General features: G+C 46.7%; 1 protein-coding gene across 1 annotated transcript in view; it reads right to left on the bottom strand.

Annotated features, from left to right (window-relative positions):
* Positions 1-27,538, bottom strand: part of LOC135235784 (spectrin beta chain, non-erythrocytic 4-like) — a 98,520-nt gene that overhangs the window by 29,249 nt on the left and 41,733 nt on the right. The window contains exons 14-19 of the mRNA XM_064301627.1: positions 26,226-27,096; positions 25,709-25,846; positions 18,938-19,694; positions 14,755-14,957; positions 13,597-13,687; positions 7,930-8,076 (exon numbers count right to left, since the gene is read on the bottom strand). Of these exons, the coding sequence (XP_064157697.1) occupies positions 7,930-8,076; positions 13,597-13,687; positions 14,755-14,957; positions 18,938-19,694; positions 25,709-25,846; positions 26,226-27,096 (2,207 nt within the window). The remainder of the gene's footprint in view (positions 1-7,929; positions 8,077-13,596; positions 13,688-14,754; positions 14,958-18,937; positions 19,695-25,708; positions 25,847-26,225; positions 27,097-27,538) is intronic.

Here is a 27,538-nt window from a genome sequence, read left to right as displayed (position 1 = left end):
AAGCATTCTTTACCTATAGATGGCATGTATGTGTTTCTGCTCATTTTGCAACCACAGCACATGTGAACACATCAGGGCTGCCAGCTGGGCTGTTAACAAATGTTTTAGGATGACTGGAGCATGTCACATCCCCCCATCAGCGATCGGGTGGTTTGGCCCCTCATTAACAGTGGGAGAGACCATTCTTGGCCATGGGGGGATGACACTAAGGGGCTAGGCACTGTGGTCGGGACCAGATGTACTCGTGAAACAGGGCAGAAGAACCACGTTATGCCTAAGAGCCTTTATGGAATTAAATATTAACATGAACGTAAATGGGAGAACATAATGAGCTGAAATATCAAACTGAATCCCAAGGACGCCTCTTTGCTGGCTGCCCCATGATGCTGGGGCAAGCAATCCGCATGGAGGAGGGTGAGGGGGGTGGGGGGGGTGATGGGGGTGGGGGTGATGGGGGGGTGGGGGGTGATGGGGGAGGGTGAGGGGGGTGGGTGAGGGAGGAAATTGTATCTGTCAGCTGTTTGTGCTGTACTGAACAGCAAGGTCAGACCTGAACTCCTCTGCTAGCGAACACAGAGACTCACATGCATCACCACAGCGAGAGGGGATCTCTCTCTCTCTCTCTCTCTGTTTCTCTCTCTCCCACACACACACACACACACTCACTTATTCCTGAGGTTGGGGGAGGGGCAGAGAGAAGGAGAGAAAGAGAGCAAGTTGAAAATAAAATGGAAAGAGTGCGAGATGCTAAAAGCACATTAGATTTTTATTTTCTTTTTTCATTTTTCAGCATGAGGCCTTCAGCCTGCTCATGTGATAACTGTGTGACTGGGCCACTGGGACCCATGAGAAACGGGCTCTGAATCAGTGATGGAAAGGGCCACTGCACTCATTGGGTAACCAGGAACAACATGGCCCCACTACACTAAAATGCCAGTGAGACTCTTTGGAATCTAAAAGAGTAAATGAGAAGGTCAATGAAACACCTTTCGATATCTTTGGGGACGTCCAATGAAACACCTTCAGACGTCCTTGGCTCTCCTGCTCCAAAAGCAAATTATACAACCCTCCATTCTATATAAATACCGCCCCAATTTTCATTTAAGTTCTCATTGGCTGGCCAGATGGTCTGTAACAGCCCCATGGCAGAGTCCTACGATACTGGAATATTCCGGAACGCCATGCTTTTTTTTCCCCCAAGGAAAAAAAATCTTGTCAGTCAGAAGCTAGGGGTGGAAGTCTTATGGATCCCAAGGCAATCCTGAACACACAGCCCTGTGTTTAAAACCGCAACAACAGGAAGGAGATTTATTGAGTCCACAAGTGGCTGAACCATCCCCACAGGGGGTCTTGGGCCATTCCATGCTTTAGTTAGTCACTTTGAAATACAGCACCATGCTCACGTGAGACAACCAGCGTGTTCCTCTCAGACAAAAAAAGAAAGAGTTTGTGCCTGTAGGCTAAACCGTACGATCTTTATTCCATAGCTGAGCGGTACAAGAGCAACGGTACTGCATTCAGTCAAAAATACAAAGGAAATCCATCAAGTGACATAAAGTACATGTAGAAGACACCCTCATATTTTCAATTACTTAGCAAAACACAGGACATGATTCACAATAGGCCTACAGATGAGCATCGTAAGATTGAGTGAATGTGGAGAAAACCTGGCCTTAAAATTAATCTCCTCACCCTAAAAGAAAACTGGCTAGTCTGCTGCCCTGAAAGTAGACCGCTCTATATTTAATGCCAATCTGATTGCACACGACAGTGATGACTCCAGAGTCCTATTTCAACCTTCATCTGCCTCCTCACTTCTGACAAAGCCAGCCCGTTTGAATGGAACCTCTAATTAGTCCATTTTAAGGTGAAAACTGGCAACATCAGAGAAAATACTGATTCTGAAAAGTGAAATTGAACTCTGACCCTGAAACCCCCTTGTTGTCACTACTGCTCTGCTCAGAAAATGCCACGCCCACCACAGTCCTGAAAATTAAAGAGCAGTTCCCTTGTACTCATTCCTTCACCTTTGCCGAAATCCTGCTTACCTCATCACTAACATCATTAAGTCCCTTTATTTAGGTGCTGTTCCCTCCCAGATAAAACTTGCTGCCATCACTCTTTTACTTAAAGGTGCAGTTCACCAAAAAATGCAATTAAGGCATTTCCACTTACCCAGAATACTGTCTATCCATCCAGAATTTTGCTGAGATATAATGAGTTTTCTAGGTATGCAGCTCACCCTGATACAATGGACTTCATTGGGTCCCTGCTTTTGTGGTGTTTAATGTGCCAAAAATTTTCATTTGAATTTTCCAAAACAGCAAAAAGATTTTCTTTCCAAACATAGATGTGCACAGGTTTTACTCATTCGGAAGCAATCACACAGATAGCTTTAAATTTTCTGTGCGCCGGATCTCAATCGAGTAACCACATCTACATAAGTACACCAACTGTGTATATCTGCACAAAACCTCAACCAAAACACTCCAACTGCCAAGATCAACACAGTTAGTTGCAGGTATAGTATAGCCAGAAGGTGTCGGCCATCAGCAGATAGCAACACCGGTGTAAGCTTGTGCACCCTTTTAAACTTTGGTTATTACAATGTATAGCCTAATGTGCATGCTTGAACCACAACAAACCACAACTTGACTTCAACCACAACAAAATAATTACTCCTGTGTACTACTTACTACTGTTACTACTGAGACAATCCTCTTTCAGTGTCTATGTACATTTTTGTTTTTTATAGATCATAAAATATTTACACATTGGTAGCATTGCTAGATTTGAAGAGAAAGCGCTTAACCTGAATGAAAAGTAAAAAAACAAGATGTCATGCTCTAGCTACCTTGCTCAACATGAGTAAATTAGAACAGAAATCACTCCTAGGGTTTTTCACTAAAAAAAAAAAAGCAGGACCTAGAAAAACCCTGCAAATGAATGAAGCCAGCATGGAGAAACACAAAGTCAGGAGAGTTCGTCTGCACCCACCTCCTGATGCTTCGGTTTTGAATTCTCCAAACCAAAAAGGACAGAATTCAAAGAATGCTGAAGAAAAAACAGTGGGCAGTATAAAGACAATCCATACGTTCCGCAAAATCTGCCAAGAATCCTGGAAAAAACTCATTCACCAATGGATGTACAATCTAGCAAAACAAGAGTGCTTTAAAAAGACATTCGGAACAAAACGACCATTGTAATGTTGTCTCCGCAGGTAGGCCTACCAATTAGTAAGAGAACGCAAAATTCAGTTGAGGAAGGCACCAGTCAAATGGATGGAATGATAATGTGATGTGATGCTACAAACTGTCTACATTTCCTTTATAATAACTCAAGTCAAGTCACTTTTATTTGTATAGCACATTTAAAAACAACAGGAGTTGCGCCAAAGTGCTCTCCAGTTACTACAATACAACACAACAAACCACAACAAAATTACATCACAATACAATACATGTAATAAAAGTGCCAAAGCTGAACGGCTGCCCTGCACTGGAGAAAGGCAGAAACTACAGGCGATCTGTGATTGCAATCTCACAAACATTCCAAATCAGGGCCATTGCACTTGGTGGGCCTGGGCAGTGACAGGGCCAGTGTGCTGACTGGGAGAAGCACTGGTGTTGGTCAAAGACTGAAAGCCAAACCTCATACTCTGAAACAGGAACTGACGCAAGTGAAACACATTTAAGAAAAGAAAAAAACAAGGATAGAAACCCATGGAGGAAGCTTGCAGGAGACAGCATACATGGACATCTTCCCTGCCTTAGCAAAATCTGCAAAAATCATTTTAGCTTTACCAGTGTCTGTCTGCTGATCATCTGGAGACACTCACGGCCATCGCCATGGAGATGACCATCGCCATGTAGGCCCCAGGTGAACTCCGGGGACTCTGACATTCAGAAGGCACAAGTGATTTTTCACTCAGCTTGTAAGAGGACAATTTTAACGAAGGAAGGTAGGAAAACAGTAGCCTAGCTGAATTCCTCTCATTATTGCACGCCCAATGCCATACCGTTAAAATAGTTGATACGGTCCATTTATGGTTCTTGCGGAAGTTGGCGCGCACCACCTCCGTGCTCGCAATTACGTAATCACGGACAAAAAGGCCATCTGCACGGCCTCCTCTCGCGCCTCTCAAATTTAGAAACACTACAGATGAGATCCTTCAGGTTCACAAGAGGGGACATAAATGGAATTCAGCGAAATCCCACATAAACATTAACAAGAATAAGCAAACGACACAACAACAAACAAGCTTAATCCAATTCTAACAAAAAACACATCTTAAAAATGTTATCACCACCACCATGACAAACTTAAAAAATATTAGCGGTAAAATCCAATTGCTAGCTTTTGGCAAAATCGGATTACTGTGGCTGAGACTGCTCAAATCAAAAGCGATCAGTTTTAAATAAGCACAAAACGGACAAACGACAACATAACTAACGATAGGCCATGTGGACGTTTTAATATAAAGCATTTTGTTTTACTTAGAGCATCCTTGAGAGTTTTTAATCATCGGTGTGTGTTGTAGTTATCTCACGGCGTTCCTGCTCGCTCTGTGTTGTGCTGTGTGTGTGTGTGTGTGTGTCTGCGCAGTCCGAGCCTATACAAGCCACTCAGCTCTTTTCTGGCAATCTCCAATGGGTTTTTTTTTTTGGGGAGGTCAGGTTGGGCTGGGGCTTCAGGTCACTCGGGCCAGGTTGGGTCAGGCTTGAATTTTCAGGCCCGTTGAGAACTCTCCCCTAGTTTAAATAATCCTGTGCTACTCTAAGCATATGCTGTCCTAATTCAGCAGTATCCCTCCAGTGCAGGTACAGCCCATCACTCTTGTAGAGGTCACCCTTGTCCCAAAAGGAGTCCCAGTGGCCCATAAACCTGTACCCCTCTTTCCTACACCAGGTTTGTAGCCACGTGTTAAACCTCCAGATAAAGTTTTGCTTCCCTCTGCTTGCACATGGTAACCAGTACAATTCCAGAGAATGCTACCATGAAGGTTCTGCTCCTAATCTTTTCTGCTAGCTCTACAAATTTGTCCTGCAGAACCTCAAACCTACCCTGATCCATGTCATTGGCTCTAACATGAACCATGACCACTGGATCTCTCCCAGCCGTAACCAGAAGCTTGTCCGCATGCTCCAGGAGATCTCCTACCTGGGAACCAGGCAGACAACACACCATACCAGACTCATTGTCATGCGAACAGACTATTCTGTCTACACCTCTAATAACCCACACTATCACTGACTCCTTTTCCTGGAGGACCTGGCCATCTGGGCGCCCAGTGGCTCCTCAGTCCTCCCACTATCAGGGCTGGAATCAGGTGGACACCACAACCTCTGGAGATGCCACCCCTGTGGGCCGTATGCGCTTTTCTGCACTTGTGCTCTACTGTCACCCTAATCTCTCTCCCTGCCTGGTCTGGAGTCTCCCCCCTTCCCAGCTGTGGCATGCAGACCATCTCGCTGAAGGACATGCTACTTAGTTCCTGGAACTGTAATTCAGCAAGTTAGCCCTCAAGATGAAGGATCTCGCTCAAGGTGCTCAATGAGCCGGCAATGGTGGCAGACGAACTCGCAACCCTTACACAGCATTAGCTGCATTTTATAGACCCTAACAATCTCCCTAAGTCCAGGTAGAGCACTACCGAGATGGAGCCACTAAAAACGCACTAGCTCCAAACAGCTAGCAGAAAATACAACCAAATTCAGCCAGAATCAGATTATAGTAAACTACAGTCAGCCAGTTAATAATGGAGGCAAACTATTTAATGACGGTTAGGTTTGCTCCAGAGAGGGGAAAAAGACACAAAAAAACCTCCCATCAGAAAGAAGGTAGACAAAATTAGCTAACCTAATGGAGGAAAAAGTGGAAGATTCTGTCAATATCTCCTAACAGCAACAGGCATTTACAACATAGGAGCAAATTCATCTTATGTTGCTTTTAATATGGATTTTAAAAACACAAACTAATATCAGTTATACACTTGAAAACACAATGCAATCCTAATTTTGGGTGTCCAAAAACTGTTGCAATTGCAGCCACATTCATGAGTGAAGACATCCACAATTCTCTTCACACCACAGCCAAGTTCACACAGACTTGGGTCGGAGGAAGACATTCATACATGGCTTTACCATGCAGGACTCAGACACCCGATCAACCAGCAGGGAGCCTCTAGAGAGTGATGAAACACAGATCTCTAACTGAATAAACCTTCATCCACCTCATTGATGCAACTGCCAACTGTGCATTGCCCTATGGAGCTGCCAACCACAGTCAGCGCTGACATGTTCCGGATTTGAACTTGAGGTTGAGGTTCACTCGTGTGGTGCCTTAACCGAATGAGCCACCCAGCAGCCTGTCACTCCCTTTCCACAGAAATAGAAAACACCTGAAACCTTTTGACTCTGAGAACTTCCCTTTATAGCCAGATACATTTCTCAGAGGCACCTACATTCGCTGAAAAAACAGACAAGCACAATCATGAAATGGACCCAATCCTACTGTTAGCAGCCCCCCCACCATTACTCCAGTCCGCGTGTTCTGCTAAGCGCCGATCGAACAGGTGAGGCAATGTGAGGGGCCGTACGGCTGAGCCATTACGCATATAATCCTGGCACCGGGCCCAAGAGTCTGGCCCCCTTCCAGGCTCAAAAGCAATCAAAGCAGACAACCGTCACAAAAGCAGGCGCAGCCTCTGACTTTCCTCGAAGAAAAAGCCAGCAAAGAGCAGACGAGCACATTTAGCGGAGTACAAACAGGGCCCTCCATGACCCTCCATGGAGCAGAAAATTAATGTTAATTAAAATATGAACTTGAACTTGTATATGAACAATGTACAAGGAACATATTTCAAAATACAAAAAAAAATGTGAATTTTTCCTCTTTCACTGTCAAGCAATAGTATTCACAAATCAATGTATTATTTACACTGTAATAAATAATTCAAAGCTTGTGTCACAATTGGTGTAAAGTGTATATATTTGAATGCCAACAATATGCAAATTAGCTTTACTTGCCACACGTGTTTACATAAGTAAAAGCATGCTTCATATTTTTTTATATTTCAACACAGATTTACTTTTACTTTAAGCACACAGCCAAAAACACCCCTTAACTATACCTCTACTTTGCTGTCTAAGTGAATTCCTTAAGGATAGACTGTTTGAACAAAGAAACAGCTGAATATAAACATTTTCAGGGGTCAAATCAAACCTTCTAAACACCATTAATAACTGCTTCTTCTTTAATCTTATCGGTGACTTTTTGAGAATTCATTCGTACTTGTAAATGTTTCCAAATGCCAAACAGTAATCAGATATTTAAATGGACTTCGCTTGGAAACATATTGTGTCATGTGATGTCACAGAGACTCAATTTCCCATCCTGCCTCAGATTAAAATAGCACACCTCTGATCTCGAGACTCTGGCAAGCTCAGTCACGTGCATGTGTTCTATCTGCGTTTCAAAGCAGCGGAACCCAAGCAGAGAAGCCATGCCCTCAAACAAAAACAGAAACAGCCAACCTGCGAGTGTCGCTAACAGATCTAGAAACAGCAATAAGAACACCAGGGAGAGGCACAGCACCGGCCGCGCGGACGCTACTCGACTTCAGCCGCAGAAGGACCCAGGCCTTTGCAAATAAACAACAACAGACAACAACCGCCCACGTTTCCTATTGTACGCTTCTCAACACCATTTTATTACGCGGCGACCAGCATCTGAACATCCAGAGGAAGAGCCGTCTTCTGTTTCCGAGCAAACAGGAACAAAGTCCTCTGTGCGATTCAGCACGCGAAGCGGAGAAGCACAGCGCGCGCGGGTTATTGTCCTCCTGCGGGGAGCCCTCGCTGTCTCACGGGGAAACGGAGGCTCCCCCCTGCCTGCCCCCCCCCCCCACACTCCCCCAGACCCGCTCACCTTCTCGATCTTGTCCAGCCACTCTTTGTTCTGCGCCAGCTCGGCCATGAAGGCCTGGTGCTTCAGCCACTTCTTATGCAGCTTCTGCCCCTCGTCCCGGGAGCTGTCCTGAGCCATGAGCATCTTCTCCGCCACCCAGTCGCCCAGCTGGAGGGATAAAACAAACAAACACGGTGAGGCCGCCTGCCAGGAACCCTCCTCCAACGGGGGGGGGGGGACGGGGGGGGCTCGTCACTTCCACACGATCCCTGGGACCAGTGAATGAGCAAGCCGCGGATAATGAGGAGGGGAACTGAAATCCCCCCCAAACGCTCTCTGCTCCATTCATTTCAAAGCCAAGCGCAAGCTCAGCCAAAACCCCCCAGCCTCCCCCTTTCCAGCAGCACCACCACCACCACCACCCCCCTCGCAGGCAAACCCCCACCCCAAACGACCCCCCTCGCAGGCAAACCCCCCCCGTCTCTTCCCCAGCCCGCCTTCCCCCCAGCTCGTGATTCCACACTCGCCTTCGCGGGGGGGGACGCGAGCCCCCAGTCACCGCCGGCTCTCCGGCGCGATAGCCGCCCCCCGCGCGCTCTCCATCCTCAAACCCGCAGCCCGGGGCCCTGCCGGGGGGCCCGGCTCCAAAAGGGTCAAAACAACCGGTGTGGTGGGGGAGCGCGGGAGAGAGAGAGAGTGAGAGAGAGAGAGAGAGAGAGAGCACACAGGAAGGAGGACTGCCGATCGCTCCGGAGGCTCAGATCCACAGAAGGACGAGGACGGGGAACGAGTGGGGAGAGGAGAGGAAAGAGGAGGAAAACAGCAGATGGAGGGGCAGCAGGACCCGGCCCCCCCCCCCCCCCAGAGCTCTTGGAGGGCTGTCTCAGGTACAGGGAGGAACGCAAGCCCAGCAGCAGCGCTGGGTATCAACGCAGCGAGAGGGGAGAGGGGGAGAGGGGGAGCGGGGGATGGAGAGGGAAGATGGGGGGAGGTGGAGGGGAGGAGGAGGCGGAGGAGGGAGGAGCGGGAGGGTCTCCGATCTTAAGCCGCCCCCCCCCTTTCTTCTCAGAAATCCGAGCGCTCTCTCGTCAGTCGCTCCAGAGGCTCTGTCACGGCGGCGGCGCGTCCATGTTGTTTTTCTCCCTCTCTCTCCTTCCCTCCCGCTCTCCGTGCTGCTGAACGCTGCAGTCTGTGCTGCTCAGCGATGCTGTACTCCTGCTAGCGCACGGCTAGCCCTCGCCTTCCTTCTGCCACTGCAGAGTGGAGCAGAGCAGAGCTGAGCTAGCGCCCGGGAGGCTAGGCGGGGAGGGCGGGAGGGAGAGAGAGAGAGAAAGAGAGGGAGAGAGAGAGAGAGAGCAAGGGAGGAAGAGAGAGAAAGAGCACGCGCACGAGAGAGGGGGGAGAGAGAGAGGAGGGGGGAGGGACGAAGGGGAGGGGGTGGACAGAGCGAGTGATACAGGGAGAGAGAGAGAGAGAGAGCGAGAGAGAACCTACGTCTTTCTTGGGCATCACAAGGGACAATTCTCTGCACTTCAAATTACTGCACTGTGAGCAGGAGTGGAGGGAGGAGAAAGAGAGGGGCACTGGAAATGAGCTGAATGAAATAAGAGGGGAGGAGAGAGAGAGGGAGGGAGAGTGAGAGAGAGAGGGGGAGAGAGAGACAAAGAGAGGGAGAGAGAGAGAGAGAGAGAGATATGCAGGAACATACAGGCCAGGGTTTGCTGCCTGATTTAGAATGTTGCTTCCATTTAAAGAGCCCTCAACACATTTTCTTTTTTATTCCCTCTCTTTCCCTCCAAACCGTTCCTTCAGCACCCTTCACTCTCACCTCCATCACAGAGGACCATGCTCTTTGCCTGACCTGTAAGAGGTAACCAGGGTAACAGGCAGATCTTTCCCCGTATAAGGGTAACTCAGGTAACAGGCAGATCCATTACATTACATTACATTATAGGCATTTAGCAGACGCTCTTATCCAGAGCGACGTACAACAAGTGCATAGGTTTCATGATGTAGAGGCGCAAAAGAAACACTAGAGTGAAGTAAGGATCGTAGTGCCAGAAGTGACCACATCGATCAGGAATCCCTCCCTGTATAAGCGTAACCGGGGTAACAGTCAGACCCCTCCCTCTATAAGGGTAACCAGGGTAACAGGCAGATCCCTCCCTGTATAAGGGTAACCAGGGTAACAGGCAGATCCCACCCTGTATAAGGGTAACCAGGGTAACAGGCAGATCCCTCCCTGTGTAAGGGTAACCAGGGTAACAGGCAGATCCCTCCCTGTATAAGGGTAACCAGAGTAACAGGCAGATCCCTCCCTCTATAAGGGTAACCAGGGTAACAGGCAGATCCCTCCCTGTATAAGAGTAACCAGGGTAACAGGCAGATCCCTCCCTCTATAAGGGTAACCAGGGTAACAGGCAGATCCCTCCCTGTATAAGGGTAACCAGGGTAACAGGCAGATCCCTCCCTGGGTAACAGTCAGACTGCTTCCTGCATACCAGTAACCCAGTTAATGACCAAACCGCTCCTTCTATAAGGGTATCCTGGGTAACGGCCAGGTAATAGTGTACAATGGCCAGGTAATGGTGTATAAAAATAATCATGCTTATGGGGCGGGCTCGATTCGGGTCACCCTGAAACATGCTGCACGCGAAATTAAACAGATGCAAGAGAGTAGTCGGGCTTTCCGGAGCATTCCACCTCAGTTATTTCCACTGCTGGAGGAGCGGCTTCAAAGTACCCCCCTGCACATATGGCGATTCGCCCCTCCTCCCCCCCCACCAGCGCAGGTGAACACGGTGGAGCGCGCAGCCCAACCTTTATGGTCTTTATGGGGCGACATAGCTCAGGAGGTAAGACCGATTGTCTGGCAGTCGGAGGGTTGCCGGTTCAAACCCCGCCCTGGGCGTGTCGAAGTGTCCTTGAGCAAGACACCTAACCCCTAACTGCTCTGGCGAATGAGAGGCATCAGTTGTAAAGTGCTTTGGATAAAAGCGCTATATAAATGCAGTCCATTTACCATTCACCATTTACTATGAGGGAGACACCCTACGGTTCAGGAAGTACGAGCTGTTCCACTGTTTACGTGCACTGTCCCTAAAAACGGTCCCACCACCTCCCTCCCGAAAACAGCTCTGGGTAAGCGCCTGTCCGGAAGGCCGCGCCCAAAAACAGCTTCTGGCAGCCTCAGAAATGCACCTCTTTTCTCTTTAATAAATAATAAAGCTGAGGTGGTGAATTATTGAATGTGGGCAGAGAAACTAAATAAAGCTCAGGGCCAGGATGCCCTGGGAGAGAGAAGCTTTTTACAGTGTGGATCTTTCACAGGCGAGATAAAGGAGCCTTTAACAGCGTTCTATTTCACAGGTGCAGGTGCTTACGGAGAAAAATTATAACAGCGTGGGGTGGAGGAGCCTTTTAACAGTGTGGATCTTTCACAGGCAGAACGGAGGAGCCTTTTAACAGTGTGGATCTTTCACAGGTGAGATAAAGGAGCCTTTAACAGTGTGGATCTTTCACAGGCAGAGCGGAGGAGCCTTTTAACAGTGTGGGTTTTTCACAGGCAGAACGGAGGAGCCTTTTAACAGTGTGGATCTTTCACAGGCAGAACGGAGGAGCCTTTAACAGTGTGGGTCTTTCACAGGCAGAGCGGAGGAGCCTTTTAACAGTGTGGGTCTTTCACAGGCAGAACGGAGGAGCCTTTTAACAGTGTGGATCTTTCACAGGCAGAACGGAGGAGCCTTTTAACAGTGTGGATCTTTCACAGGCAGAACGGAGGAGCCTTTTAACAGTGTGGATCTTTCACAGGCAGAACGGAGGAGCCTTTTAACAGTGGGGGTCTTTCACAGGCACTGATGGGGGGACACAGGAGATTCACAGGACGCCTGCCAGGGTAATGCAGAGGTTAACACAGACACCAAAACGCAGCCCCAAAAAAAACAACGCCCAGGTTCCAAAAACCTTGACCCACATATGCAGCATAACTATAGCCGGTCGCAGTTCAGCACACTGCCACCTTTGCTCAACATTCAGCTCTTTTTAGCATAAATTAGGGCACTTGTATAACAATTCAGTACCATTAGCACTCCTTGCATTCCCTTGCAAATGCACATATGGGGGTTTCCTTGAGGTAGCAGAAAAAATGTGAACCCTCTCACTACTTTACAGTAACATTGTGAGAACGTTCTGTCCTGAGACTGACTTTTCAAATGAGTAAACACCTTCATATTCCTCAAGCAAACCTCCAAGGAGGAGAAGAATCATATAGAATTGTGTCTTTTGCTTCGCATGGATTGGAACAAAAACTAATGATTATGCTGTCTAGGAATTTATTGGTAATTCATGAACAGTAATCCATGCACAAAACCTCATAGATATAATTCAATGTTAAAAATGTGATAAATATTTACCTATGCACATTTTGCAAAAACGTATCTGGATTTCTCCTTCAGAAGCCCCCTCCAGATATGTATCATGTGCTGTATGTACACATGCAGTTGCAGGACAGTAACAATAATTCTTTTTTTTTTGGAAATCCGTCCTTATACAACCATGTACGTATACAGCAGAGTGCCCTTCTTGTTTTAGCAGTGCCCTTCTGCTTAGTTTGTGGAGGAATAACTCATTTACCATCTTAATAACTCCATGATCATTCACATTATTCATCTTGCAACTCCCAGCAGCCCTTCTAACACACTCCAAAACTTTCAATGCACACTGAGCCTCACATAAAGGACACCCACTCCAAAAAAGCACTTTCCAGCAAAAATTGTTTTGGAAATAAGGACAAGGTCTGAAGCACCTTGTCACTGACCGGGCTGGGCAGGGCTGGCCGACAGCAGGAACTATGTTGATATTTATCTTAGCTCCGAGACACTTAGCATTACTCAGCTAACGTGCACATTTTACTCAGCTGGGAATCGTGCATGCTGCACATCTGGCGCCCATGAACAAGCTTGAGTCTGACAGGACACACAGCAGCCACAGTCCAGGATGTGACCTCACAACCTCCCCAGTGTTTTCATGGCAGGTCCACTCAAATGCCCCTTTAAGAATTTTGATGAAGGTGATTAAGGCAGCCGTTACAGAAATCTGGGCTTCTCCTGTGTTCTGCTCTCTGTTATCTCACCGTTCAACAACTTCATTTTCACCCACCAATCAAATTGCACTGTTCTGCCGTGCACACCAATAGAAAAGCACCACTTTGCCACCCCATAGAGAAGACAGAAGTGGCGGCTGAGGTTATAATTGAGTCTGGAGCCTTCTCCCTGACTCAAGACTCTGGAGGATCCAGGTGTGAGTCAGTGTGAGACAGGTGTGAGTCAGGTGTGAGTCAGGTGTGAGTCAGGTGTGAGACAGGTGTGAGACAGTGTGAGTCAGGTGTGAGTCAGGTGTGAGACAGGTATGAGTCAGGTGTGATACAGGTATGATACAGGTGTGAGTCAGGTGTGACACAGGTGTGAGACATGTGTGAGTCAGGTGTGAGTCAGGTGTGAGATAGGTGTGAGACAGGTGTGAGTCAGGTGTGAGACAGGTGTAAGACAGGTGTGAGTTAGGTGTGAGTTAGGTGTGAGACAGGGTGAGACAGGTGTGAGTCAGGTGTGAGACAGGTGTGAGTCAGGTGTGAGACAGGTGTGAGTTAGGTGTGATACAGGTGTGAGACAGGTGTGAGTCAGTGTGGCCTACCTCATGGCAGTCCTGCAGGAACCTCTGCAGCTCCCACTGGTCATTCAGTCTGTCGAGCCACTGCTGAGCCAGGCTTCTGTTCTGGGCGCTCCTGTGGGAGAGAGTGGGGAGGAGGTCAGGCCCCCACAATCCTTTCTCTGCCCAGTCATGAACCTCATTTTCCATCTGGGAAGCCCCGTTATGAGCATAAGCCAGGCTCAGCCCAGTGTGGGTCAGACAGAGACTGCTACAATGTCTGTAGTTATACAGTGAGCTCCATAAAGTTTGGGACAAAGACACATTTTACCTGCATGTGACTCTACTACACAATTTCAGATTTGTAATCAAACAATTTGCATGTGGTTAAAGTGCACATTCTCAGCCAGTTTTATCCATATTACCCATTGGAGGGCACCATAATTCTTTGGACAAATGGCTTCACAGGTGTTGCTACGTATAAAAAAGTGCTTTCATTTCTACATGGTGAGATCAAATTGTATAAACATATCTTTTAATAAAAGCGGATTTATTTATTTTTTTAAATCGTCAAAAAATCGGATCTAGGAGTAGAGATCATGATGCCTCATGATGATCACCAATCCCTCAATATTCCATCAGCCAGCAGCCCTAATGGCCATGTGACTTTTGTTTGCCTGCTTTTACTTCCCACAAGGCAGTGTTGACTTGTGTCATCATTTCAGGAATGAAAAACATGTTGCTTGTCTAAACACGAACATCTGATCTGGCAACTCGGAAAACTACTGTGTGGACAGCCACAAAACCATCAGATTTGAAAAACAAAGCCAAACTAACAGATGATAGACAAATACAACAGTGGGAGAGGACACAGGGTTTTTCATGCTTGATAAAAGGTTGACAATCCCTAGACCTCAGGTTTTATTTCTTATTTCTTTCTTCAAGGGGACCGTACATATTTTAAAATGCTGGCCAAACACATTCCATTCATAAATGTAACACAGACGCCTCATTAAAATGTGGACAGCTACAATGTACAAGTCTACCACTATAACCTGACACTTTGCAGAAGCTAGCGTGGACATTATTGTGATTCGTAAGTCTTCTCTTTTTTCCTTCTCAAAGAACAAAGAGCCCAAGAGTAAGTCAGTAAGTTAGAGGTGTGGCCCACGGGTGAGCAGCCCTGCCCCGGCCCTCGCTCACCTGTTGACGAGCGTGTCCACTCGCTCCTGGATGCGGTCTGAGTAGATATTAGCCTGGCTGATGAGGCTTTCCCCTGCCTCGATGACGGCCTTGATGCGGTGCAGGTTGATCTCCATGGTGGTGGTGAAGTCCTTGTGCTTCTTGATGGCGCCCTCTACTGTTTCCACGGTAGTGGGCAACTCCACATGGGCCAGGGCGGACTCCTAGTGCAGGGACAGAATTCACGCAACATACCGATTTAGGATTGGCCAGAATTAAAATCTGACAAAGAGACACTGACAGCAGCACAACTTATAGATGCTATAAGTGAATATAATGAAACTCCATATGACGCCATTGACAAGTCAAAGACCTCACTTGGTTTTTAAAGTTTAAAAATGTGTGCTATTGTGCAATCAGAATTTCAGATAAACTGGATTATGAGGCTTGCTGGATATCTCATTTTTAAATTATGGCCTTAGAGAGAATGACAATATCATTTGTTATGGCAAAAATGCTCATAGTCTACACAATATTGCATTGTTATTAACTGGCCTGCTGTGTTTGACCTGACAGTGGGAATGCTGCCTCCCCTCCACAGGCATAAACAGGAACATCTTTGTTCATTAAAAGCCACACGGAGGCTCTTATCTATGCATACAAATCTACGGTGTTATGGTGTCTCCATTCCTGGAGAGTTGAATTACCTCTGAAGAGACATAGACCACAAAGCTATTTAGCGTGGCCACAGAATAACATAAGGATCATGGTTTCCTTTTTGATTTTAAGTTTGAATGCCAATCCTCAATTGAAAGTCTTGATTTATGTGTAGATAACTGTAATTGAGGCCTGTCCGTTCGAAATTTACAAGTGGAGATTAGTGTGGTATGATTGGCCTTGACACATGGATGTAATACTTTGTCTGGAGATGGAGATTGCAGTACTGGCTAGACTTAACAATTATCACATATAACAATTACCTCCATTTTGTAGAGGTATTCAATAGCTGAGCTGAATTACCTCCTAACATACATATTTTTGTGTTTGATCTCATTAGAAAGAGACTAAAACCATGAACCTATTATTTGATAATAATATCATGGTGCTTAGCCCTGTTTCTGACAACATAAGGTTACCTTAAGTAAATTTGTCAGTTTTCAGAAAAGGCTGTCATTGTCTGATCCTCTTCGACACCTTAGCTCAGCATCATCTCAATCTGGCTAGGTATCAACTCCTGTTCATTCATTAATGATGCAAGAGCCAGGGGAGGAGGGAGTGTCCCTCCCCCTCTTTCAACTACATAAAATGTGGGCCAGTCTTTACTTTAGCTAGGTTTGTATTGGCATCTGAGTCTGACGTATGGGTCTGGCATTTGTGTTTTGTGTTCAGTCTTGTGTGGCTTCTCACATTTTTAGTTTTACAGCTCATCTGGCATTTTTACATTTCATGTGTGGTTTTTGTGGAATATTCTGTTATCTGTTGGTTCTTGAATATTGATCTTGGTGCATTTTGGGATGAACTTGGGAAAGACAAGCTGTGCTTTGTTATCTTTCATTAATTTCTTTTGTGACAGTAACTTGTCTATGTTAATAACTTCCATTGTTAGGGTAGTTGAACCGCTTTAGATTACACATTGAATGATTGTTATAACTTAATAAATCTTTTAATTTAAATCTGGTCATGAGTTGTACATTTTGATAAAGGTTGATCCAACAGGGTGTTGTTCCTATGAATGAATTTGGCGATTAATTGATATCTTTGATAATAATAAACAATTAAATACATATATTTTACAGGTTGGCTATGTGAGAAGTTTTAACGTTGAGGCCACTTTAATTCTTTATTCAGCGTGCTGAACACTAAATGAGGCGGTCAGCTGTCAAAACTGATGAATTCGGGAACTGTCATTTTAAACAGATTCTCACTTCCCCAACAGGATGCAGCCTAGTCTAAAAAGTGGCCTCATTATTATTAAAATCTGAAAAGAACTGGAACAGGAACTAATGAAGAAGCATCATGTGTGCTTAACCATGTAAATGTATGGAGATTTCAGTTAGCAGCATATTTTGTTTGCCACCTTTAGCCTTACCCAAAAGCACGGCTGTAGACAAACTGACAGCCAGGAATCATTTTTACAACAGTCAGATCAGGTTAGCATCAGCAGACCGAGGGGCAGATCCTGTTCTGGTGAACAATAAATACAGGGTGCTGGAGGGGTCGAGTTTCAATCATTAATGATCCAAAGACATACTGTAGATGGCTTTAGATAATGCAACTTGGGTTACAGTCAGAATAAGATGTCTCTCCTGAAATTTAGCTTTAAGATATTTGATTGGATATTATGCACACTTGTCAATGCTGCAGTGCTGCCTTCACTATAGATTACAAGCAGTGTCAGTTCCTTGCGTACAACCCTATCATACACATATATACTATATGTTACAAACGCATTGGCTAATCCAGATGTAAATTGCACTAATGTTTACAAAAAAGCTCGTTTGTGTGCCTACCTCATTAGAGCAATGATTTATAAAAAAGAAAACGCATGAGAGAGAACAAGGGAATAAATCAGTACACACTGCACTCATTTTCATTCATTAAAAGATGGTGTGATCACAACCTCTCAGGAGCACATGAGACACAAGCTGAACCTCTTTCCCTCTGGCTGCTGGCTTCAGTTACCTTACCCACAGCCCAGCACAAATCCTGGGCCTCTGCTACTGGTCTCCTCACACCTGCTCCCACACACACACACACACACACACATGCACAGGCAATCATACTCACACACAGATACACACGCACACACACACACAGATACACACACGCACAGGCAATCATACTCACACACAGATACACATACACACACACACACAGATACACACACGCACAGGCAATCATACTCACACACAGATACACACACACACACACACACGCACACACATGCACAGGCAATCATACTCACACACAGATACACACACACACACACAGATACACACACGCACAGGCAATCATACTCACACACAGATACACACACACACATGCAATCATACTCACACACAGATACACACACACACACACACACACTTGCACACACACACACGCACACATGCACAGGCACTCATGCACACACACACACGCAGACACATTCACACATATGAACAGGCACTGATACAGTCACACACACACATGCACGCACACACGCACGCACACACACACACGCACACACACACACAAGCACACACATGCACAGGCACTCATACACACACACACACATATGCACACATAGGCACAGACACACACACACACACACGCACACCACACACACACACACACACACACACGCAAGTACACACACACACGCATGCACACACATGCACAGGCACTCATACACATACACACACACACACACACACAGACCAATACCGATTCAGTCATTGATTTATTTACACGCTGCGTACATCTGCTGCCTTTTGGACCAAAGAGCATTTTGTGTTTATCTCCCTCTCTGAGCAACTCTCCCTCTCCGACACCACTGTTGTGGATTCAGCGTTTCTTGTTTTGATAAACAGGACTGACCTGAGGGTCACAAGTACTGCGGCTGCAAATACTGATGGGAAACGCTTCGCAGAGGTGCCAGAAAAAACAAACAAATACGACTGGGCTTTGCTAGCAATCACATGGATACGGGCTGCGATGTATTATGAGTCAGGATTTGGCAATGTGTAACAGCGGATGAATGCAATCAAAAAAATATGGAATATGTAAAGCATTATATGTCAGTTTAACAATATTTCATATTTTACTGCATTAAAGCGGGTATGATAATCTGCCCATAATATAAACAGTGACTTTTCTAATTGCTTTGAATGAGACAACATGTGAGGGTAAATTAATTAATTAGTGATATCAATTAGTATTAACTATGGATCACTGGTTAATGAGTATTCAAATGACAGAAGAAAAGTTGGAATTGTTTCCCAAGGAAAAAAAAAAGATGTACTCCAATGCTTAAAAAACCTACTGGTGGCCATTACCTCGAATATCTAGAGAATTTCAACAAGTTATTGAAACCTACCTAATGAACAACACTAACACGGCTATCAAAACCAACTAGGTTTATTCACTCCCTGATTGGTTGAGGCACTCAGCCAGTGGGCGATGATTGGCTGAGAGTAGGGGGGGGGCGGGCGCTTTTCCTCACCTGGTTGTTGAGGAAGGCCTCGGCCTGCTTGACGTCGCGCAGGAAGAGGTGGAAGATGTGCGCCTGCACCAGCACCTCCCTGCGGCTCTCCCACATCTCCAGCAGCTTGTTCCAGCCCACGTCCAGCTTCTGCAGCCACTGCTGGAGGGCCATGTAGGGCAGCGGCGCCTCCTCCGTCTCCAGCAGCTCGTTGATGGCCTGCAGCCGCTCGTAGTCCTCCTCGTAGCGCCCGATCTCCTCCTTCAGGGCCGCGTGGCGGTTGATGAGGCGCTCGGCGTCCTCCAGGGCGTTGGGCAGCTCCTCGGAGGCCACGGCCGTCTGGGTCTGCACCAGCCAGGTCAGGAAGGCGTCCAGGTCCTGGATGAACTGCTGGAGGCGCCCGGCCACCGTCAGCGAGTCCTCGCAGCCCTGCAGCGTCCGCCGGAGCTCCTCCCACTCCACGCTGATCCCCTCGAACTGCACCAGCACCTCCACAGCCTGGCCCGGGTGGGCCGTGGCCAGCTCCTCCGCCTCCTGCTGGAGGTGCAGCAGTTTGGGCTCCAGCACCCCCAGCGCCCCCTCCATGGTGGAGAGGCGGCGCTGGAGCGCCAGGACCCCGCCCAGGTCGCTGCCCGCGTACTGCGTGGCGTCGATGGCCTTGCGCTTCTCCTGGATCTGGGACTTGATCTCATTGCACTCCAGCAGGTAGTTCTGGATTCTCATGATGGAGTCCAGGTGATCCTTCTTCTGCTCCACCAGCTGAACTATGCAGTTCCACCTTTGGTCATTGGACAGGGGATAGGGGGTGGGGTCACGATTAACCAATCAATGCCAACTATACATTAATATACGTTAATTCAAATACATTTACCCAAAATAAACAAATCTTTTCTTTTATTAACTAGCCATTTTTACCCGGCAGTATATTGCTACTACTGCCGTGAAAGAGTCTCCTAGTCTTCAGCATTATTCAATAAGCCTGTCTGAGGTTTGGACTTTCTAATGAAAGCTGTTACTGGAGAGGTTTACCACAAAGAAGTCCCGCCATACTTCAGTTGTTCCATTTTTTTGCAAATTTATTCAGATTCACTTATCAGTGGAACCTAACACACTCAACATCTGAAGACATCTCCCCAACAACTCACAGACGCAACCAGCCCTGCAAATACCTGATGATCAGGGGTACACAACAAGGCTGGCCCTGTTTCAGGATTTTGTGCCAACTTCTGCTCTTAATTATTTAACTAGCTCAATCATATTGATCTGACATTTGCATCAGCATCAGCTGTAGATTGCAAGTTTATCCTAAAGATTTTACCGTGCTTTCGTATGGGGGTGAACCAGCACACTTTATAGAACAGTCAGAAAACTAAGGTATTTCACCAAAAACCAGCAGGCAGACCGAACCTCCAGGACTGGAGTCATGCACCCCCTCTTGTGCATCTGTTATATTTTATGTTTTAAATAGTTTTTTTAATTGTTTTAATTGCCTTTCAATTCATTTTGTTTTTATGTTTTTAATTGCACTTTTATTGTCTTTTATGCCCATGTGAAGCACTTTGAATTGCCAGTGTGTTTGAAAGGTGCTATATAAATAAATGTGCCTTCCAAGCTCACACATCATAAGGGATGCTGCTTAATAAACAAATGAAGAATACTTTGAGGAGGAACAAATCTAGACAGATGAGATGCCCGTATATGAGCTGGTTCTGACTTCCTGACTCCCAGGGACATTTTTTGTTTTTGAGGCGGGGGGGAGGGGGGGGGGGGGGTCTGGACATGGTGGACAGGACCTCAGCGCTGGTAGGTAGTTCACTTCTGTGGTTATTGCTTCTATAGCCTATAGTGCCACTTCAGTCAAGGTTTTCTCAATGTTCTCAAGTCACCAGCAGTCATGTTCCTGCCTAATTATTGTGAAATTACAAGGGAATCTGATGTTTAACACCATGAGCGACCACACAGGAGAACACCTGAAAAATATGCATGAGTGCTCTCATACATCTGAAAATCTTTGATCATTTTCCATCTGGTTGGCAGACCATTTGTTGTTCTTCCTCTGAAGTATATTGAGTGCTTCTCATGTCATGTAACCTAAGGCCTGAGTTAGCTCTTGTTCTTGTCTGTGCAGAGTACAATAGGGGCAATGTTAATCCAAGCAAACAGGCTTCATTTTTAATCACGTGAGCGTACACAGAATGTGCAACAATGCTAGCAGGCCCAGGGTTGTGGCCTCTAGAGGAAGGGGGGGAATTGAAATTAATCTGAATTTGGGAAATTGGATGAATATAACAGGAAACAGGCATTACAACAACGCATCCAAACTGTGAGGCCAAATTTCACAAGGTGCTACAACGGCTCTTCCAAAAATATCTTGGTGACGACTAGCGCTAAAAAACTGAAATGAGGTGATGCAAACAGGCTGAGCATCGGCTGGCCCCCACAGCCCGGGTGGCCCGCGAAGGCAGATGGTCAGCCCCAGAGAGGCAGTGTGTGCCAGGAGAAGTGAGCCACTGCAGTTACACACACACGGCCCTGTGGAGCTGTGGCCCTCTACACAGAGCAGCTCAGAGAAGGACCAAACAGCCCTGTGGAGCTGTGGCCCTCTACACAGAGCAGCTCAGAGAAGGACCCCAAAAATGGCAACCTTGTATGGATCTAAATTCTTACACAAAGGCAGTACTAGTAGACAGGCTTCCAACGCAGGCACACTGATGCGTAGGGGTTGATGACCTTTAGCACACACTAGGCTCTATGGGATGATTAAGGACGAAAACTCCTGATAGGCAGCGTGGCTGATTACCAAGCATAACACTCGAAGGAGAAGGACTTAAAATGTTTCACTCTACACAAGCCAGTTCAGATATGAATGCAAATGTGTAATTGCGGACACTACTGATTGAAGTAACAGCTAGCAAGTACAAACAGTCCCTGAGCTGTGGCCCTCTACACAGAGCAGCTCAGAGAAGGACCAAACAGCCCTGTGGAGCTGTGGCCCTCTACACAGAGCAGCTCAGAGAAGGAAAACGGTCAGAACAAAGCAACATATCTATGTAATATGATTATGATATGTATTTATATAATTGGAAAAGCTTGAACACTAAGGGCTAGATTTACTAAAGTATTGCTACAGCTTGTCCAACACAAAGGCAGTCACTACAGAATGCGTTAAAACGGGGTTGATTATGTATTCCATATAATTTATTAAAGCACACACTAATTGTGGCTCTATGTGTGATGTACTCTTTAAGTGAGAATTTTTATAACTCCTGAAAGTAGGCAGCAGTTTGTGCTGATATAGCCGATAGCATAACACTCTGGAAAGGAGAAGGGATTTAAAATATGTTTCACATATTGCTACTAATCATTTCTCCTTTATTTTCAGATATAATATGAAATTAATTTGTTTAATTGCAAGGACAGAATACATTGATTGAAGTAATCAGCTAGCAGTTCAAAACATAGTTCTGAATTTAAACAATTTAAACAATTGTTCTGCATACACATTCAGTTGGATATATAATGAGTTGTGAATACAGTTGTACCTTCAGATGCTCTGTGGCCTTGTACCATCTCAAGTTCATACATGTCTATTCCTTCCACCCCCACAACTTGATCATTTGCAGGGATTTTTGTTCTATCAGAGTTAATATTGTTTCCTTAGTTGGACCTCTACCTGTGTCTTTTGCCCTAATAAAGAATTTCTTTTTGAATGAGACCAAACAGCATGTCATATTTTCTTTACATCCTCTACTGTTCATTTTATTACACCGAATGAATTAATTCTGTATATAATGTTACTCTAAATCATTATCCTCTCTGTTGGTGTTGTATTCCTGTGTAATTCAGCATGATGGAATAGACGTGGCGGGTCCCTGAGGCAAATTTGTTCGTCATGAGGAGCGGGACCTTTGCCTCAAATTTTGGGACCCTAACGAAAATGGAGAATGAGGGCTGGTCTTTTGTATGTCTGAATTTTTTCACATTCACTACAGCGCCATCGGGTGTTCAATCTGCACCATAATTTAAAGGGTCCAAGAGCTATCCAAACAAATCGACGAAGGTAGGTAATTCTGGGCCATTACAGTTCATGGTTATTTTAGGTGAAAAGGGGGAAAACAAACAATAAACAGAATTCCTAACACAACCAACAGGGTTCCAGCAGTTTCATATGCAAAAAACATACATCAGCATATTCCTAATGAGGTGCTTAGTCAGCCTAGCAAGAATAAAAACCATTCTATAGCTGTTTGGGATGTATTCACTTTTTCATAAAAAGTAATGCCCACATGCCTTTTTTTTATATTGGGTTTAGCGATATCTGTGAGTACATACTACAGTCCAAGCAGGACTTATCAATTTTAAATTCTTGGAAATTCACAAGACTGCTATAGTCACACCATATGTCCTGTCTGCACCAAATTTAGTTAGTGGTTGGCTAGTGTGACTCACAGGATATAGACTGTGGGTATAAGCCCACCATTGGCAAACTATTTCAGTCGGACTTCTCCTCCCCTTCCGCTATCTGCGTGTTACCGTTTTCACGGGCTCCGTCGATGCATCCTGGGCTTAGCGCCGCCCAAGACGATTGTGATTGGTTTAAAGAAATACAAACAAGCCAGAGCGTTTTTTCCCCCTATACCAGAATGATAATGGCTTGAGCCAGACCTTTCTCCAGCGCTGAAACGAAGTGCGGCGATAGGTCTGGCTATGCAAGACTAGTGGTTGGGTGGTACCCTCTATCAGTGTATCAGTTGCATATGAGCACACAAAATTCAAAATGGCCCCAAATTCAAGGTGGCAGAAACCAAAACATTTATATTCATATTTATATTGAGGTGATTACTCAGTGTGGCAAGTTTCAAATGTCTACATAAAAACAGTGATTTTAATGAATTTTTTTGTTTTTAAAATTGTTGAGATCTATAGCACCACCCTGTGGTTTAATCATGCGAATTCTTGAAGACTGTCCTCAGGACTGAGTTGTCAATAGTCACACCAAGTTCCATCACTTTTTGTTAAACTGTTTGGGATTTATTAGCTTTTTGGCCTGTGATAGACTGACGACTTGTCCAGGGTGTATTCTTGCCTCTCCCCCAATGCACGCTGGGATAGGCTCAAGCACACCCCACGACCCTGACCAGGATAAGTGGGTATACACTCACCGGCCACTTTATTAGGTACACCTATTCAACTGCTCATTAATGCAAATATCTAATCAGCCAATCACGTGGCAGCAACTCAATGAATTTAGGCATGTAGACATGGTCAAGACAACCTGCTGAAGTTCAAACCAAGCATCAGAATGGGGAAGAAAGGTGATTTAAGTGACTTTGAACGTGGCATGTTTGTTGGTGCCAGACCAGGTTTGAGTATTTCAGAAACTGCTGAGCTACTGGGATTTTCACGCACAATCATCTCTAGGGTTTACAGAGAATGGTCCGAAAAAGAGAAAATATCCAGTGAGCGGAAGTTCTCTGGGTGAAAATGCCTTGTTGATGGCAGAGGTCAGAGGAGAATGGCCAGACTGGTTCGAGCTGATAGAAAGGCAACAGTAACTCAAATAACCACTCGTTACAACCGAGGTATACAGAAGAGCATCTCTGAACGCACAACACGTCGAACCTTGAAGCAGATGGGCTACAGCAGCAGAAAACCAACCCGGTACTAGCAAGGTGTACCTAATAAAGTGGCCAGTGAGTGTAGATAATGGATGGATGGATGATTCAAGAAATTTGTGAGACGATGCTCTATTCCAAGTTTTGTGCAGACTGGTCTAGGAGGAGATGGATTTTTATTGTTTTTCAAATAAATACAGCATGGACACAGCACACACAGTTTGAATGGTGTCCCTTTCGATACCCCTCCCCGCACACATCCCCCCTCCCACAGCACCTTGAGAAGTACACTGCTATGTCAATCAGCTTCCTGTTCAATGTAGAAACTCTTTGAGCTTAGTTGCCATAATCGTCCACATATTAATTCTGCTCTTTGGCTCCATTACCACGTGCTGTAGATTGCTCCATGTATGCAATACCCAGAAAGCTTAGGATCCACTGACGGCACGATAGAGTGCGTGGGAATCTCCAGCCTAGAGCTGCCATTTTTTTTTGGCTGCTGTAAGGCCAGCCAGCAGGATATGAGTTTGATAGGACAAAAGGTTTAGATCTGTACAATCATTTAACAGTAGTATTCGTTATAAACATGGTATAGTTCCAACGGTTATATACGACAGTGTAGAGGAAACTGCCCTCCAGAATTTCCCTACCCTCAGAAACTCCCGTAACGTGCAAAAAAGTACCGACAACACAAAGGGAGCATAATGAGCAAAGGGCTGGAGGACATATATTTTTACGTTTCAAAATGGCAAAAAATTCAAAATGGCAGAAACCTTTGGTGCACGGCCCCTAAAAATAATAAAACCAAGGAATATAATAGGCTGGCTTACACATTTGGTGCTTGGCCCCTTAACTATCAGTATTTGTCAAGTACATTCAAAGTTTTTCCAATCTCAAATTAAATGGATATGATAGAACCTAAAAAGGCTTTATGGAGTTAATTACTAAAGAACAGAGTGTGGTTGCAGGAAGATGATCAGTGAACTCTCTAGCGTCCAGATTGTTCAGATCTTTCGTGGTGGTAGAGCCAGGAGTCCACCCACATAAAGCTTTTGTTCATTTTCTATATATAATCCTCCTTCGACTGTTTTCCCTGAACTCCGGAAGTGAGTGGTATATTACTGCGGTTTACTGCGTTTGAAATGTGCTGCTAATGAGCAGAGAGTTGAGCGCTTACCTGCCGTTCAGGTGGTCCTGGCAGCTCCGCACCTCCGTGGAACTGGGGTGGCCCCCGTCCAGCAGCTGCTGAACGATCTGATTGACGTCCAGGATCCTTCCCATGAGGCTGTTCATCTCCTGGTCCAGACTCTCAAACCTGAGACGGGGGATGGAGCGGCAACAGGATATTAGCAGGAGGCTAAACTGAAGGACCGTCCTCTACGTCCCACCGCACTCCAATTCAGCCCAACTCAGCTCAGCCACAACCACACCAGCCCGGCCCTGCCCACCCCGCCCCAGCTCGGCCCAGCCCAGCCCTGCCCACCCTGCCCCAGCCCGGCCCTGCCCACCCCGCCCCGCTCCAGCCCACCCTGCCCCAGCTCGGCCCTGCCCACCCTGCCCCGCCCCAGCCCACCCCGCCCCAGCCCGGCCCTGCCCACCCCGCCCCAGCTCGCCCGGCCAGCCTGCCTGCCCGCCCGCCCAGCCCAGCCCAGCCCTGCCCACCCTGCCCACCCTGCCCCGCCCCAGCCCAGTACCTGTGAGCCACCACCTCCGCGTCCTCCAGCCCTTCGGGGATCTCCATCTTCTCCAGCCACTGCTCCTTCTCGTCGATCCACACCTCGCAGGCGTTGACCTCGCTGAACATGCGGTAGACGGCCAGCGCGTCGTGCAGCCACTGCTGCCGCAGGACGGAGACCTCGGCCACCTCGGTGTAGAGCTGCTCGGCCTCGGCCATGCGCGCCTGCACCTCGTCCAGCTCGCGGTAGCGCAGCGTCAGCCCCACCATGTGCTTGCGCAGCGCCACCACGTGCACCCGGTGCTTCTCGATGCTCTCGCACACGCCCCTGTGCTTCTTCAGCAGCGACTGCGTCGAGTACTCGTCGTGCCCAAAGTCCTCGCTGGACACCAGCCGGTAGGTGTCCTGCAGCCAGGCCAGCAGGTCGTCCGTCTCCACGTTGAACTGGAAGAAGTTGAGCGCCTCCTGCAGGTTGCTGAGGCGCTGGCCGGCCTGGTCCTCCAGGTGCTTCCACTCGCCCTTCACCTCCATGATGCGCTCCTGGATGTGGCTGGTCCCGAAGCACTTCTGGGTGAGGATCTGCTTGCCCTTCTTCATGGTCTGCTGCAGCAGGGAGCGGCGGGCCAGCAACTCGCCCGCCAGGGTCTTGTGCTTCTGCAGGAGCCGCAGCACGCTGCTCAGGTCCTTGCCGAAGGTCTGGGTGGCCAGGATGGAGGTCTTCTCCCGGATCCAGGCCTCGGCCTCCTCCACCTCCTGGAAGAAGGCCCAGAGCTGCCGCGACTCCTCCAGCTCCGTCCGCCGCTTGCCCGCCAGCTGCTTCAGCTCCTCCAGGCAGGTGCTGACGTGGTTGACCCGGTTACAGATCACCTGGGGGTCACAGGGCTGGTAGCCTGGGGGGGGGGGGGGGGGGGGGGGGGGGGGGTGGTTCATACAACTGCAGTCTGAATGGGAATCTGAATTCAAATCCAACTACAAAATAGACTTCAATTTTAATCCCTAAAGGAGCACTGTGAGCAGTGTACAGAATGTATACACTATATACACAGTGTATATACATACACATAGTGTATATACATATACATAGCTGATGTGATGTGATGTTTTTTACTTCTAGTTGTCTTGACATGTTTTCATTGAGACTTGTTACATTTGTTATGTGCCTTGTTATGCATGTTATTTTTTTGTTGTGTGTGGACCCCAGGAAGAGTAGCTGCTACCTTAGTGGCAGCTAATGGGGATCCAAATAAATAAACAAACAATAAACTATGTTGCAGTGGTGGGACACGTTATACTGTATATACCGTTATACACTTGCCCTAGATACACTCTCAG

Source organism: Anguilla rostrata, chromosome 12 (genome assembly GCF_018555375.3).
Source record: "Anguilla rostrata isolate EN2019 chromosome 12, ASM1855537v3, whole genome shotgun sequence".
Taxonomy (NCBI): domain Eukaryota; kingdom Metazoa; phylum Chordata; class Actinopteri; order Anguilliformes; family Anguillidae; genus Anguilla; species Anguilla rostrata.
Note: the sequence above shows the minus strand (reverse complement) of the source record. Positions and strands in the feature narration are given on the sequence as shown.